Genomic DNA, 16,203 nt, shown 5'->3' with positions numbered 1-16,203 from the left:
ATCGCTAGCCCGACGTCCCGGGGCTAGCGATTTTTTCAGTCGGGGTACCAAAATCTATCTCTGCCCTGCAAAGTCACATGAAAAGCATCTGCTCTAATAGCTAGCTTAGTGGTCTCCTAGGAACTGAATGGCTCTAATACAGCAGAGTTCCATGTCTGCAGCACAGCCCTCCAAAATAATGCTGAGGCAGTAGTCTGCAGCTGTAAAGGCCACATGACATGATCCCCTGGGACAACAAACTCTAGATTCTGAATACATAACTTTTATATGAAAATAGGGTATTTAATTATCCCAGTGGTATTGTCATTAATGCCATTACACAACAAATGAAGTCTGGATGTAAGAAGAAAGTCTGCAGTGTATAAGTAAAACTGTTCACTTTTTTATACATTTGTGTATATTCCCCTAAAGGTAACTTCCTATCCACACTGTTTAGTAGTTAGTGAACCAAAACTGAGTATAACAATCATAGGAAAACAAACCAATTTACTCTACCTGAACTAACATCACACCACAGAGTGTTACTGCACATTTTTATACAAGTGCAATCAAAGACATTCTGAAAGCAAAAATCACCACAGTTAATTCCTGTAGACTATACTGGATTTTTAAGTCTGTATTTTCATCTTCCACTTTATTAAAAATGACTCATCTTTTGGTCATTAAAGGTAAATTCAATGTTGGTTTATAAAGTTCCGCATATTCCAGGAAAAAAAGACAATTTTTTTTTCTTTGTTGTGAAAGTCAATTCAGTGTGCCTAGTTTGTGGCAAGGCGCTGGCAATAATGAAAAAGGCAAATGTTGAGTGCCATTACAGTTTGAAACATGCTAAACTTGATGAGTTGAGCAGACAAATGCACTCTCAACTCAAAATTAACGCACATCTTTTTGAGTTTGAGTGATCAACAAGCAGCTTTCACACGACCACAGACTGACAGCAAGAATATTTTGTGTGCAAGTTTTGTGGTGAGTGTATTAATAGCCAAGAAGCTGAAATTTCATGAGGCTTGGTACACAGTAGTTATAGACTTTTTTGTTGGTCTTTCGCTTTTTGCATCCCTATGGCCCTCGGAGAAAATTTTAAATGACCCTTCATATGAAAAAGGTTCCCCTCCCCTGCCGTAAACAATATTATTTATTCAAGTATGGTTTATAATTGATCTTTGCCATTTAACAACACAAAGCTAAAAAGGAACACATGTAACGTGTAGCACATGTAAGCAGAAAGCAGCTGTCAGATCAAGTACAGCAACAAGCAGTCATAATTAGCCAATTTCCACCTCTGTGTTCTGTAGAAGTTATTTATACCTCAGATTCATACACTTCGCTGATTGGCTTAAAGCATATTGACCTGAGATTGCATTAAGATGCAGAGAAAAGCAACAGCAGAGTCTGGAAAGGTGGTGTGAGGCTGGGGGAAGGTACCGGCGGCAGGAAACCATTGCCTGATTCATCACTTCGTGGTCAATAGATTACACTGAGAAAGACTGTATTGGAAAATCTCTTTCATGAATAAAATCAGATTATTCATTATGAAAGGCGCAAGCAGTGTCATGGTCTAATCTCCTTATCTGATGGAGGTTAAATACCTACACAAATGCTACAGTGGATGGGGTGGGACGCCATAAAGATATATCTAATTAACACATGTGAACATGTAATAATTAATATGTACTGCTGCAGGTGGGCATTTATGTTTGATGTAAAAAGATTTGTTTCAGCTAGAAATTGAAAAATAAAATGACTAATACAAATTATGACAATATTAGCAAACTGCTAAAAGAAAAATCAAATTTTCCTTTCAGAAAAAAAAAAGCTTTGAGCTTATTTCAAATAATTGATCTCTAGTACATTGATCATGTCACAGTGCCAATTGTGATTTCTTCAGCCCTGCAGGCAAAAAGCATCCATCAATATGGACAAATACAGGGTGGAAATCTGTTTTATTATAAAGGTGGCCACTGTGGCAAAAGTGAAGAGTTCCTCACTTTCTTTTGTCTGAAGCTTCCGACTATAACAACTGAAATCCTCTCCAAATTTAAACTGTTGACTCATTGATGGAGGTGGGGGTAATCTTAGGGTGCCTGCGGAGTGTTTGTGTGTCTGGAGAAGATTGGCTAGAGGAACTCGAGGAACCTCCGGTTCCCCATTTGGGGCTACAAATGAAAACTAGCCCCCCCCCCCCACCCAAATCCCAATCCCTCCTTATCACTTGGAAAATTCCTGGTGTGTAAAATTGAATTCATGTGCCATTTCCCAGGACGAAGAATACACCGAGGATTGGAGAATACATAACATGGAAAAGCTGGAAGAGCCTCACCTAAACACATTGCTCAATCCCTTTCTTGTACACGCATGCAGACAGACACGCAAGCACACACTGCAAACACAAGCTAACGGGGTCTCTGTCTTTCTAGAACAAAGACTTTAGTGGACTCACATTAAGGACACAAGCCAAAGGAGGACTCGCTTCGAGTATTATAAGAGGAACTTCTGCTGTTGCATGTGTTCACACTGCAGCAGAGACAATGGAAATGAATGAAACAGACATTTGGTTTTATATCAAAAATCTCACCTTCTTATTTCCATCTATTCCAGTCACAACATGAGCACAAAGCTATCCAAACAGGTGCTGCACATGACCTTAATCTAATAATCTAAAAAGAAATTATATCCACTGACAAGAAGCCTTCAAGAATAACTGTCCATTGATCAGAAGCAATAAACAGTGAAGAAGTCTTCATGTCTAAAAAGGGTTAACTTTTAAATAAGCTCTCCCCCCAGTATGACAAACACTGCTTCTCAGCTTTAATTATAAACTCATTATTCACTGAAATAACACTGAAGACAAAAGAGTCCTTAATGTACAAAGACTGCTCCTAATTCACGGCCACCTGCTAAAATGATTACCAGTTTTTTTCTCGTGTGAACACACAACGGTCATAGCAAAGAAGAAATCCCATCACCGCAGGAGCGAGCTGAAGCACCTGTTCATCAGCCGAGCACCTCCCTGAAGCAGACCGAGCCAGATCCTGCCCACTGACCCCCAGACAGGGATTACAATGTTGTGCAGGTCAGGACAGCAAGACCATCACACACCCTGCTGGTTGTGTTCCTGACACAACCAGCTCTTCTTCTGTCCGAGCTGTCACACATAGCACAAAAAATGAACTCTAATGAAAATTTAGAAAAATTGACATATTGTTGATTTGTGTGTTTCAAGTATAGCTTTACACTCTCGCTGATTATTGTTTTAAAAAAAATAGTTAATCATCGGTTTTTCAGAACGTTTATTTTCAAGCAGGGGAGAAAATTAATGGAGGCTTAAGGAAAAAGTACCATCTTAAATGAAAAGAACTGCTCATGCAAATAAAACTGGGGGGAGAGATTTGTAATTTTATGTGCACACTTGCATTTCATTTGATTAATTCATCTTTTATTTCGTTAGAGGAAATTACGTTGTAGTTTCCACATATTGATTCCACAGTACGACTGCTGTGTTTGACTCCAGGCAACAAAGTGCTTTCTCCATGAGTGAAGTTCAAGGAAAACTGTGCGTGTGCTTTGATGTGGCAAGAGATGATTTTCAAACCATTTATGTTTAGTTAAATTAATTATTTATGTCATTCAAAATTGATTAACGACAAAAAAAATGGACACCATGTTAAGCAGTATTATTGTGGTTGGTCTGAAGAAGGTTTCTTTCCAGGGTCATGAAGGATGTCCTTCCTGACTGGAAGCTGAGTGGGCATGTGGTATTCGAGGGGTCTGACTTTTAAGAGGCCTGCACAGCCAATCGTGATATCCCATAACCAAAGACCAGTCCATCCCACTAGCCGCTGCCACCTGTCCTTCGCCCTCCCTCAGGGTGCATGGAGAGGGTGATGGCCAGATGGCTCTTGAGGGCCAAGCAGCCTCCTTAGTGCAGCATCCTCCCAACCCCCAGCCTCAGAGCTCCATGCCTGGTCCCAGCTCCACCCTCTGACCCCCTCCTCCCCCATCCTCTCCCATCCACAGTCCAAACCCCTGAGCCCCAGTGCTCGTCAGTGCTGCATGACTGGGCAAACACAGTCCTTCACTAAAATAAATCCCCATCTCTCCTCCACAGCTGCCTGGTTTGCAAGACATGTTTAGTCAGTTTAGTCAGAGAGCCCTCATCTCTATTGGCAAACAGTGTTCATGACATTAAGATGTTCACTATCACAAAGTGCCAGATCCTGCTCTTTCTTTACAGCTTAAATACAAATATTTAAAAGAAAAACTGTTTGTTTCAGCTAGCTGCTAAGTTTAAATAAGGTAACGAGCACTACAAGCCACGGTGATCACTAAAGATAGTGATCACTTATCTAAGTGCTACAGTTGGAGGGCAGCTAGCAAGGAGCAACTGTTATAGTCGAATAATGCCTACAATAGGATCTAAACAATCTCACAAGGCTGCTCATTTGTCATCGTGCTATCCTATCTCTCTGATATGACATTCAATTAGTTTCAGATACCAGCAGAGCAGGGCGCTTGGCATGAACAATCAATCAAACCCTGTCAATGACAAATTGTCACTCCTCTATTGCTCTCCATATCTAGGCAACAGGCCAACATAACAGTGGAGAGATGATTCAGGACCAAATCTAATGGATGTCTCCACTTGGGGTCATATTACTGCAATGGTTCTTTTTGAGAGAAAAACTGAAGTCTCGTTATTCGAATCTGTTTGATGCCAGCAACAAATGATCATTTTTAGTGGGTTTAAAAGAAAAATTGAAAAAAAATATTTAAAAAAAAAGCACCTTATAGAGCAAACTGCAGAGATGTGTCTATAAATGCTTATTTAAGAGATAGGCCCAACTGTAGAAATCTGAGTGGTAGCACAGATGTTGTAGTCCCAATGAACAGGTTGGCAGATTAGGGAGGGTACGGCTACAGTGACCTTGGGCATATGTCTACCTAAACATCCAGGGTTGGAGAAGCCATTGTAGAAAAAACTGCAAATTGTTTATTTATTCTTTTCATGGTGCTTTGGTAATCTTCAGGATAAAACTAAAACATTCACAATGAAACATAACTATTTCAGTTCATCTGGACAGAGTTTTCAGTGGGAGAAACGTTTTGTCACCCATCCAAGTGACTTCTTCAGTCTCAGCTGACTTATAAACGATCAAGGAACTGACCTCACAGCCCATTGTTCATTCAGTAGGCTAGTGTCAGTCATTGTGCAAATGTACTGTTTATAAGGTTGGGGAAACCTGCAGTCAGCTGAGACTGAAGACGTCACTTGGATGAGTGCTGAAACGTTTTTCCCACTGAAAACAGAATCAACCTTTTGGGATTTGCTTACCTGGATGATTGAGCATGCATCAAGAACTCTTTCAGCTCCAAGTATTATCAAAAAAGTAGGCTTTCCCATCTCATATTTTCTTCATTCATTTTGTGCGCTGAGCATGTACTACGGATGAATCTACTTCGAAACTATTTTTACTGCCCAGAGTCACACAGAGAAAACCTCAGTTTATTTAATAAAACTTTCAACTGATATCAACTGCATATCTAACCTGCTTTAGGCATGCTTACTGTAGTAGCTAAAGAAAAGTGTCAGTGAGCTACTATTCTTCACCATCTACCACTGTGAAGATGGATGGATGGATTGATAGATGTTCACCCAGCTTACTGGGATTAAAAATATTAACTGAAACCAAGTCTGATATACTAGTGGTATTAAATAAGAGTGCAACTATCCACCATAACAATAATAGTTAGGTCTTTAATTATACATGTGTCATGGTATGCTGCTTCCATAAACAGCTGAAACTACACAAAACACTGTCAGCTTAACTACTATAGGGTCAGTATCCTATCAACAAGTCTCATCGAACCGTTTTAAAGCTGGAATCACTAGAGGCCGTCATCTGTGGAAAGGAAACTCGAAACGTTGCTAAACAGGCCTCTCCCACTATGTATAAAATGTGTCCTGAGATTACAGATTAAGTCCACCCTATGAAGAACATAAACAAAAGCCATGTAGCGTTTCCCACTCCTCTGTGACTCTTAGCTAATTATGAGGCTGTTAGAGAATAACTGCAGCAGATCAACACGCACATCCACTGTAAACACCTCATTATCCTACAGAACCCCACCCAACCGTATCAAACACTCCTTAATGAGCAGTCAGAATAGCTGGTGAAAATAAATACATAATTTCCAGCGGCTCTGATTGAGCAATTAGTGTCAGAATCCTTTTTATTCTCACGTAGCTGAATCAATAAGAGATTCCATTACACAATTCTCTCTGTCACCTTCTGAATGCCCTTCATCATCTCTCGGACTTGCTAGTGAGAGGGTGGAGGTTAAGATCTAATATCAAACCAGTAATGAAATCTTGCCCACTTCTTTAATTAGTGTCTTTTTGACTATCAGCTTGAGGCTGGTGCTTTCTCAGCATAATGAATCCTGATTTGCGTTCTGTCTCTGTGGATAATAGAAATGTTGGAAGCGCTGCTTTTTCACCAAACATGTAGACAGCTTTAAAGCATGGCTAAGAAAAACAGATTTAAGTCAACACTGCCTGAACCTTTACCATATGTTTGACATTTGTGTTGTAAATGTGTAATGTCTCAAAAATCAAGTGTGAGGTCAGGATATAAATCAGCCAGCAGTTCAATAACAGAGAATTCAGTGTTTCATTAGCACTCTCTCAGGAGTGAGGCTGTATGGGAGGCTGGGATATCCCACCTACCAGCAGACGCAACAGAATTGTTCATTAAGGATCAACTTCTTCTCTTTTGTTGCTCTTCAATAAATTAAGCATGCCTGTCTAGACCTCTAGTTCACAATCATTGAAATCTCTACAACCCAATTTCACGCTGGCTCCCACAACTCTGTGTTACAGAGCAGAAACAATGCATGAATATGTGCTGCAAAGTGTTGTTGTCAGAGGAAACCCAACTTTTATCAAAAATGTGGGGCAACATTTTCAGAGTTACACATTACATTCTCATGGTTATAAAATTACCTATATCTGTGTTAGAGGCAGCTTTTGACTCCCAAAAGATGTTATGTTATTTACAGTTTTAGCCGAGACCTAATGGAGAGGTTGTTGTCTGTCCAAGGATCATCAGATAAAACTTTTAATGTGACTTAATTTTATGGCAGTTTTTACTGAGTGTGGAACTTTCCGCTTCCACTTGTAGATTCTTCAGTGTTGTTAAAGCGTTAAGGATGAAACTCGTCACCACTTCAACAACAGTGGCACAGCACTGACTTCCTGTTCTTCAGTATCCTTCAGTGGTATCCCAGAAAAGGAGAAATTTATTTCTATCCAGTAAAACTTGTAAGAACTAATTAACCTAATGGCTTTTGCAAAAATGCTGCTAAGTAACAGTACAATTGCAATCCTTTCTTGCAGTTGGACAATTCCTAAGACTAAAGCTCTAACTTCAAGGAGTTCATGTTCAGTGAATAGCAAGTGGCTACATAAGGACAGGTTTCTGATAGTAACAAAAAACAGTGTTTCTCTTTAATAAAACATCATTGCAATACAATAAAATGCATCCATGATTCTCTAGTACTTCCCGTGTACGTCCATGATTGCTACTCAGTGAACATTAATATATGAAGCAGGGGACATGTGACATAGTACATCTACAAAGAGAACAAAATCCAATTACCTCCTACTGGGGAGAGTATCACATATAGGATCTTGAACCCGCACAGCCTAGGTAATTGCCAGGGGACATTGAATCTCTGCATGAAAGCCTGAGGTAATTCTCTCACAGTGGGTAGCTGTGTGTCAACGTTACTACATCAGTGCTTTCAGTTTATGTATGTTGCTTGATGTCCATTAAGAGGGAAGGTGAATATTGGCCCAGTGTAGCGCAACCTTTCTCCTTAGGGATGGCCAAGCGTCTGGCCTGCTTTGTTTTCCTATTGATGATGCCGTCACGTTTGCAGCTGGCTTCTAATGAACTAGACGTGTCGCTGCTGAGAACTCACTGAGCATGCAAAGGGCAACAAAAAAAAATCCCTTTATGAATGATATCAGGGTTAGTTACCATAGCAGCAATGAAGCAGATGGAAAAATCCAGATAAGATTTTTTTTATACCCCCCCCCACTGCCTGGACATCTTCCTCTTCTTTTTATACTGCTTTGTATCAGAGATGTAATGAGGAGAGAACCTCTAAGGGGCAAGACTTTTTATAACCTTATTTTTGGGGCAAAGTCAGCAACAACTTTTTAGGTTTTATGACTGGTGCATCGATACATACAGTTTCTCTGTCCTGAGGATTATTGAGTTAAATCAATTTGTTATATTTACAGGGTATGTCAATATAAAGTTATATACTTACAATGTTTACAATTGCTCAATGTGTGCCTCTCTGGACACACGGCGTATTTCAATACAATTGCCAAACTCGTCATATACTTTTGCGAGCTTGTCTGGAGTCAATGCAGCCACTGCTGTTGTTATGCTACCTGCAAATCCCCTCTCTCTAAGTACATGTTTCACGTGATACACCTTGCTTCCATAAGGACCTTGCACTGCTCGCCTGATTTGTGACAAAATGGCAGTGAATGGCCAAAGACAGCGGACGCACAGCGGTCTAGAAGCTCCCTCTCAGACCCCTTTAAAACAATATGCAGAAAGGTTCTTATGGATTTTTGGCTTCAAGGTCCTCGTGTTGCTCTGTGTGTCACTTAGCATCCAGCGAGATACTCGGTAGCCTGGGAAACTGGAAAACAGCAGCTGGGACTTTGGTTGGATCAATTAATATTCATGTTCTACATATTCCCATGTGTCTAATTTAACACACCTGATCAAATCAATAATTTATGGGGTGACAAGAGGACATGGGATAAACAGGAAAGGAAATGGACCTCCTTCTTAAACCTAAACCCTGGTGCACCTATGGCAGGAATCTGACAGATCTGTACATAATTTGAAATCAAAACCTCAACAGCTGTCCATTTCTCAGCTGCTCTGGATGGTTGCTGCAATATGCTGGAACACAGACACAATACCCAACCCGGAGAATTTGGGGAGCCCCTGTCTCATCTCTTAACTATAAACACATTGTGCTGAGCGTGAGATAAATACTCTGAACCATAAGTCAGTCGAGTCCCTGCCCATTGCAGCAGAGCAGGAGAAATTCACTCTGCCTCCCATCCTGAAATGAAGACTAATGCACTCTAAATCAGACATCTATTTAGGTCTGTCACCTGGTGCCTGTTCCAATCTGTCAGACCCGTGCAGTATCCCAGGCAAATGAGAATATTAGCTCATCTCTATCTCCAAACAAAAGGAGGGTTTTTTATGTCCTACAGAGGACAATGTAATCATCTAAAAATCAAACCCTTACCAGCTTACAACAGCGCTACATCAACATCATGCAGAAAATGCAGAGCGAAGCTGAAACAGGGAAAATTGAGTCGTGGTATTAAGTGCTCTATCAATCTCAGCGCAGCAGACTGCTGAAGTAACTCACAACCACAAACCAAGGAAGAGGCCTCAAAGAGGAACCCACAGACTCCTTGACGCTTTCACTGATTGTTAGCTTTCAATCAATCACGTTTTGCTTCCCTTGCCTCCACAGTTTGTTTCCTCAAGAGGGTCAGGCAGACCTCTGAATCTCCTCCATGACAAAATGAATACTTTTTTTGCTCATGCATTGAACCAAACATTTTTACTAAAGGAGATAGCAACAGGTTTGTTTCCCTCATTGACGTCTCATGCATCACCCTGCCAAAAGTCAACTGTTAAAGCATGGCTTCACTGTAAGCTTGCGTACCCTCACACAGCCTTGTTGTACAATAAAGCCAACAGAATCCCACACAAGTAGATACACACTCACCCTTTTCTGGTCCTCCAATCCATGCAGCACAGGCTTCCTCCTCTGGTGCTGTTGTGGGCTAGCCTCTGCTCCTGCCTCCATCTTTCCATAAGTAACTGAGTACTCACTCGGGCTCTCCCACAGCTAAATATCCCACCTTTTTTAACACGGAATGAAGGGAAATACCTGCTCAGAGTATTTCAGTCCCCTTCCCACTTAATTTCCAATTATGGTTCATGAATGTCTCTTTAAAGAAAAAAAAAAGAACAATTGTCCTTCTTATCAGCTTTGCTTCATTATAAAGATGACACTGAGTCTCTGAGTGGATCCAACCTCGGCCACATGCTCCGTCTCAGTCATAATGTTTCTTGATGGTTTCTCTTTGAGGTTCCAGATCCCAAGGAGCTGACCTGAAGTGAGCATCAGGGCTGAGATGGGGAACTGGAAACAACCAGGAGGAACCCCTCTTCTAAAAACATCACAGCAGCAAGAGACCTTTGCTCTTGAAGAAGGCTGTGATCCTCGTGGTCTTCTCTGCTGCTATTATAACAAACCACAAAAATATCGGCAGATTTCAGCAAAAGGAGTCCACCCCCAAAAAAAGAACATCCAGAAAAATCTGATGTGGAGGAGCTGGTGTCACTCACAGCTCCGCGGTCACGTGTGGCACCTTGCAGTAAACAAGAGAAGAAGAAAACAGAGAAGACCGTGGTGACAAACTCATGTTTTAGCATCTTTACACACACGACATGCAGCCATACATGGGCTAACGTATGATAACGACTAAATGATTTCGGAATCATTTAGTTTCCTGCTGACTGCTCAGCGATCACACGCCACAACCCATAATCTGAGTACGTTTCACGGCGCACAAACTAATTAAAAAGTCCATACCTGGAGCAGGTGTGGGCTTTTTAACCCTAAGAAAACAAAAGAAAAAACTTAATAAAACACAATTTGGCAACTTTCTAACGGTCTTTTAAACATGCTGCATACTTTCTGGACTTCTCTACACACAAAGCTGCTAACGCTACACTTTGACAACAGATACACGTTAACTCGAGAGTTAAAACAAACTGAACAAATTGCTTGCGAAGGTTTGAGCTACTGCAGCATCCCTGCAGGATAATCTGGGAGAGCTCACAGGCTGCCTGACACACCGGCTGCTGCTCTGAGCTGGTAGCAGTTGGCTGCTTTAAATAAACGAGAAGAAGAAATTCAATGAAAGAACTGAATTTGGTGTAAGATTGGAGCTCACCCCGCTCTCCTCTGTTTTCTTTACCTTCCCCATGGAGAATGGTACCTGTCTCGTGCGCAGCGCGGTCCGCTCCTCTGGCTGAAAGCGGAGCAGCCCGCTGCCTCATTCACGTGCCGTCGGAAATGTTAGTACTTGCGTGGGATGGATAGCAAAATGTCCGTGAAGGTTCTCAGTCATCCTGGACATCTAAGGAACTCAGAACTGAAGAAGCTTCTCGGATAAGAGGTGAAACGTCTTCAAGCAACTTAAAGAAGTCCAGGCGCTTTTCTTTTCAAGCTCTTTAGACTAGCAAAATTGCTGGAATACTCGAAACTTAGATCTCCTCGTAGGCTATATTATTTGCAACCAAAATAGTTTTGTCTTAAAATGAGAGCTCATAATGCGTTTACAATGATGAAAATGACTTTTAAGTGCCTCTGTATTAGAGTTAGCCTCTGTTTTATACATTCGTGTCTGTGATGTAAAACTTACATATTATTATTATTATTATTATTATTATTATTATTATTATTAATCATTATCATCATAGGCCCGCAGTTTTGAGGATGGCATTTTAAGTCTGTCGTTATTTAGCGATCAAACAGTTGGGGGTTTTTTTCTTTTTCTTTCTTTTTTTTTTTTTTTTGTCAAAACGGTTCTTTTACTGTGTTTAACTAGCGGACATGGATGCCATCATTTACGACGAGCACCTGAAGGCAGCATTAAGGTCCCGCTCGCTCTCTCAGCCTTGGCATTACGTCACGCGGTGGTTCAAGCTCCGATGTTTTCTCTCAACATCCTTGAAGGCGGCCGTAGGTTTCCATGGTTACTCTCGGTAGGTAGTGCTTGGTTGCCACCTAATGGGGAATTAGAGACATGCAAGCGCTAATAACTGGTAATTGTACTTTTTAGTCTACATTCCTATAGGTGAACTTAATAGAAAGTCAGACTTTATTGATCCACACTGGAAAATTCAGATACCAGTCATTAAATTTAGACTCACTTTTATTAGTTGGAACATCAAAGTAATATAAAGAATTCCAGTATATTACACATTCTTCAGAAATGAATACTATAGAATAAGATTTTAAGTGTTTTTGTTGTTTGTTTGTTTTTACCTTTGTACTTTTACTTAAGCAAATGACCTAACACTAAATAAATAAAATCAGATTTTTTCAGTTTATTTTTTATTTACTTTTTAAGGATGTGTATAACCTGTTCTTACAAGCCTGGAACTGATTATTGGTAGGCTGGTGAGTGTTTCTGATGATCCACTGGGTCATTACACAGCTGCTTATGAAATCTGCTTAACTACGGGGAGGAACTTTGGACTTAACACACCATCCCCTCAAAGAGCCATTATAGTTCATCAGCGTTACTTGGTAAATTGACTGGTTCTTATATAGGACATTTCTATTCTATCTGAGCACTCAAAGTACTTTGCACAACTTGCCTCATTCACCCATCCACGCAAGCACACATTCATACTGTGATGGTTGCATTGTAGAACAACTTGGGGTTAATATGTTGCCCAATGATATTTGGGATGCTAAAAAATTTTTTAAAAATGTTTGCGTGCAAACAGTGATCAAACCACTAACCTTACAATTAGCAGGTGACCTGCTCTACCACCTGAGCTATAGCCACTACAGCTGTGTCGACTGAACAGTACACTTCACAGGATCTCGAGTGGGTTAAATTTAGACTCAGCTATTTAAAACCTGAAATTTCTTCTTTTCCAGAGACTCAGTTTTTGATTGACAGTGTGTTTTGATGATTCATTGTCTTGTTGAAACAGAAATGGTCTGTTATGCTTCAGGTCCAGAACTGTAAAATTTCCTAATACAATTTGAATTTACTGTTCTCTCGGTGACTCTCCACAAATGCACAGCTATATATTTTTTAAATATGTTCTGCTATATGTTTGTAAACTGGATCTTTTGCAGAAGTCTTTGGCATTTCCTTTTTCCACTCGACACAAATATGGATTATGTGCTATAAATTAAGCCAAATTGTGCTTGTGTATAACTGCAACAGATCAAGACCAGGTCATGTTTTATCAGCTGGTCTTGTTTTAGGCCTAGAAAGCCTAAGCAGCTTATCACAAAATTAACCAATAACATGGGACCTGCATTAATTGATAGCCCAGATTTGTGGTGAAAGTTCCCATCAAATTTATGTGTGATTAATTTTTCTGGTTATGCTGACATGTTCCTGGCAAGTTGCAAAATAAGCCAGTAATCAAATCATGTAAATTCAGGTTTACAACAAACCACACAAAGCTTTTAATCAAGCAGCTATATTAATTTGGTTATTCGCTGTATAATGTGGTTATAATGTGGTTATAATGTGGTTATCGTGTGCATCCATGCATGTAATGATTAACAGCTGTGTGCTAGACTGAAGATCCGGGTTTTAATTTTCAGGAAAATCTCTCATGGCAACTGAAATAACAGGAACTGTTTGAAACTGTGCTTCTGCTCAGAAAACTCTAAAAGATCTGGAGTTTTTTTTGTATTTTTCCTATATTATTGTTGCAATCCATGTGGCAATTCCACTAAAACAAACAAAAAATATTTGCAGCGCCAACTAACAGATGTCATGTTTTGTGTCCATCTTACCAAAGGTCCCTGCGGCCAAATATTGCACTAACACCCTGCTTGAGTTCATGCCGGGCTCACATGATCCATATTCATAAAGACACAGCCTTCATTTACACAAGACTTTAAGGCAGGAAGTTTTCTCCCGTCTTGTTGTAGTAGGCATAGTATTTTTTGGTGTTTTAGTGTTTTGGTGCTGCAAAAAGTTGTCTGTATTGATTTAATGCTGCTTATTTCAAAGTAGTGGGTGAAGGCACATTTAGGGACTCAAAGTGAAATGTTAGTCAGGCGACAACTGGCAGAGTTTAGTGCGGTACAGCTACACAGCAGCCTGATCCCAGGACAGCTTATATCCCATTTTTTTCTTTAAGGATTATCCTCAGAAACATGAGGCTCATTCTGATGCGATGGCCATCAGTTTTTAATTTTTTATCTGTGTTCATGTTTTTCCTGATTAGAAAAAAAAACAACTAAAAACGGTTAAAGGTGCCGTAGCAGCATCAGAGTCTTAATTACAATTGAGAATAAGGCACAGTCTTCCATAAAAAAGTTTCAACAATAGCTTTAGCATACTGACTTATCTGAAAGTTCCTAAAGCATAATTTGTTGGATTCCATTTGCACACGTGTAGAGTCAAGACCATCTCTTTTATTATTATATTGCCACCTGGACTGAAATTATGTCACCAGCTAAGATTTATATGCTTATGATGACCAGCTGGGAAAACTCTATTATCATGACACTGGCTATTAATGTCTGTGTGTAATATAGATCATCTTTTAAAGGGAAGATAAAATACTCTACTTATTTATTCACTATAACCCACATGAACATTATTTGTGTAAAACATTACACTTAAAGAAGTTTAACATGTTTAATTGTTTTTTTGTTTTGTAGGTTTTACTTGTTGGCCGCCTCATAGCTTGTTCTTGTGAATGTCTACATGGGAACCAAAAGTGTGAATAGTATTGTAAATGGCCTGTATTTGTATAGTGCTTTTCTAGTCCCTAAGGACCCCAAAGCGCTTTACTCAATCAGTCATTCACCCATTCACCCATTCACACACATATTCACACACTGGTGATGATAGGCTACATTGTAGCCACAGCCGCCCTGGGGCGCACTAACAGAGGCGAGGCTGCCGAACACTGGCGCCACCGGGCCCTCTGGTGGTCAGAGGGCCCGGTGGCGTATAGTATAGCAAGTTGACAGAAAATATTACTTTTGACACTTATCTGGTGTGCATGCTAATAGGTAGGAGAACCAATTTATACCTTAAGTGAACATTTTGACTGGAAGATTGTTTCTTACCTGTGTTTTCTTACAAGGGTGTTCCAACAAAAAGAGTCCCCAGACTTCCTGAGTGCCTCTTCAAGGTGCCAGGTAGCACCAAGTAATTTAAAAGGGGATTAGACAGTCATATTGGTTTTTGTTTTATTTATTATATTTTTTATTTTATTTTAGATCATAAGTATCTAGGCCAGTAGTTGTTGTGATCTATACAGTGTTGATCCCACATTGATATCAGTAAGTTATATTATCAGATAAGTTTTGTGTTTTGTTTATTATTTTAATGGTATGGCTTGGGGGTTAATTACCAGTATAGTCTATGAAAGACTGCCAGTTAATATCAGAGGCTGTTACTGGAACCATGTCCCACCACTCGGCTACATTGTTTTAGTTTGTGTTTGTCAGTGCTGGTGGTGAAACCTGGTTGGCTTGTACCTCATCTCTGCCCCAAGCCTTTAACTGAAAATTTCTCATGGTGAGCGTTGGATAAGGACTATAATAAATTTGTTTTGACTCTAAATGTGGCTAAAAAGGAGACCTTTCATATACTAGATGGTGATATGACCTTTAAAAGTATATCCAAAATGCACTCTGTGAAATTTTCGCTATCATCATAATTATTAATCTGGGGGAGTTCCTACTATTAAAACGATGACAAATCCCATGCAGATGCATGGTGTTGAACAATGGTGACAGAAAACATCATGCTGACCAGAAATTAGATTTAGGCTTTAGACTGTGACTATGTTAATGGGTGTCAAATTGATTTGGTTGTTGTCATTTCAATTCAAATCAATTCAGTTTTATTTATATAGCGCTAAATCACAACAACAGTCATCTTAAGATGTTTTCTACTGTAAGATAAAGACTAAACAGCAGATTTAACAGAGTTTAAATTAGTTTTGAGCCCTTAAATGTTCTCCTATGCCTCACCTGTATCCTTCAACACAACCTGAACTCTCTTAGGCAAGCTTTTCTGAAATGTCCTTAAGTAGTTTTCGGTAATAGTGCTCCAGTTTTGTTGAAGGACGTTCAAAGCTCTTCTTTGTGCTACCAGTCTGTTTGGGATCACTGACATTCTGACTCATTCACTTGGATACTTTCCAGATTTTAGGATTATTGTGTAGTGAATCAAAATCTGAATGCAATTTTCTGTGTTCATAATAAAAGGATAAGCGGAAGCGAATTGATGGATGGATGTTCATGTCATCAGTTTTGACAAGATCCCAACACCACTGGCTGAAATGCAACCCTAAA

The 16,203-nt window shown here is 39.9% G+C and overlaps 1 protein-coding gene across 3 annotated transcripts in view; it reads right to left on the bottom strand.

The window, feature by feature from the left end:
- Positions 1-11,204, bottom strand: part of nav2a (neuron navigator 2a) — a 231,478-nt gene extending 220,274 nt beyond the window's left edge. The window contains exons 1-2 of one of the 3 annotated variants that reach the window (XM_005942064.3): positions 11,078-11,204; positions 9,841-10,489 (exon numbers count right to left, since the gene is read on the bottom strand). In XM_005942064.3, the coding sequence (XP_005942126.1) occupies positions 9,841-9,921 (81 nt within the window). In that variant the 5' untranslated portion in view covers positions 9,922-10,489; positions 11,078-11,204. The remainder of the gene's footprint in view (positions 1-9,840; positions 10,490-11,077) is intronic. The other 2 variants (XM_042228533.1, XM_042228532.1) reach the window with 2 other exon arrangements.
- Positions 11,205-16,203: the final 4,999 nt, after the last annotated feature.

The sequence above is a fragment of the Haplochromis burtoni genome, unplaced genomic scaffold (assembly GCF_018398535.1).
Source record: "Haplochromis burtoni strain Fernald_Lab_line unplaced genomic scaffold, NCSU_Asbu1 Contig_330, whole genome shotgun sequence".
Taxonomy (NCBI): Eukaryota; Metazoa; Chordata; class Actinopteri; order Cichliformes; family Cichlidae; genus Haplochromis; species Haplochromis burtoni.
This window is presented reverse-complemented; position numbering and strand designations above follow the sequence as displayed.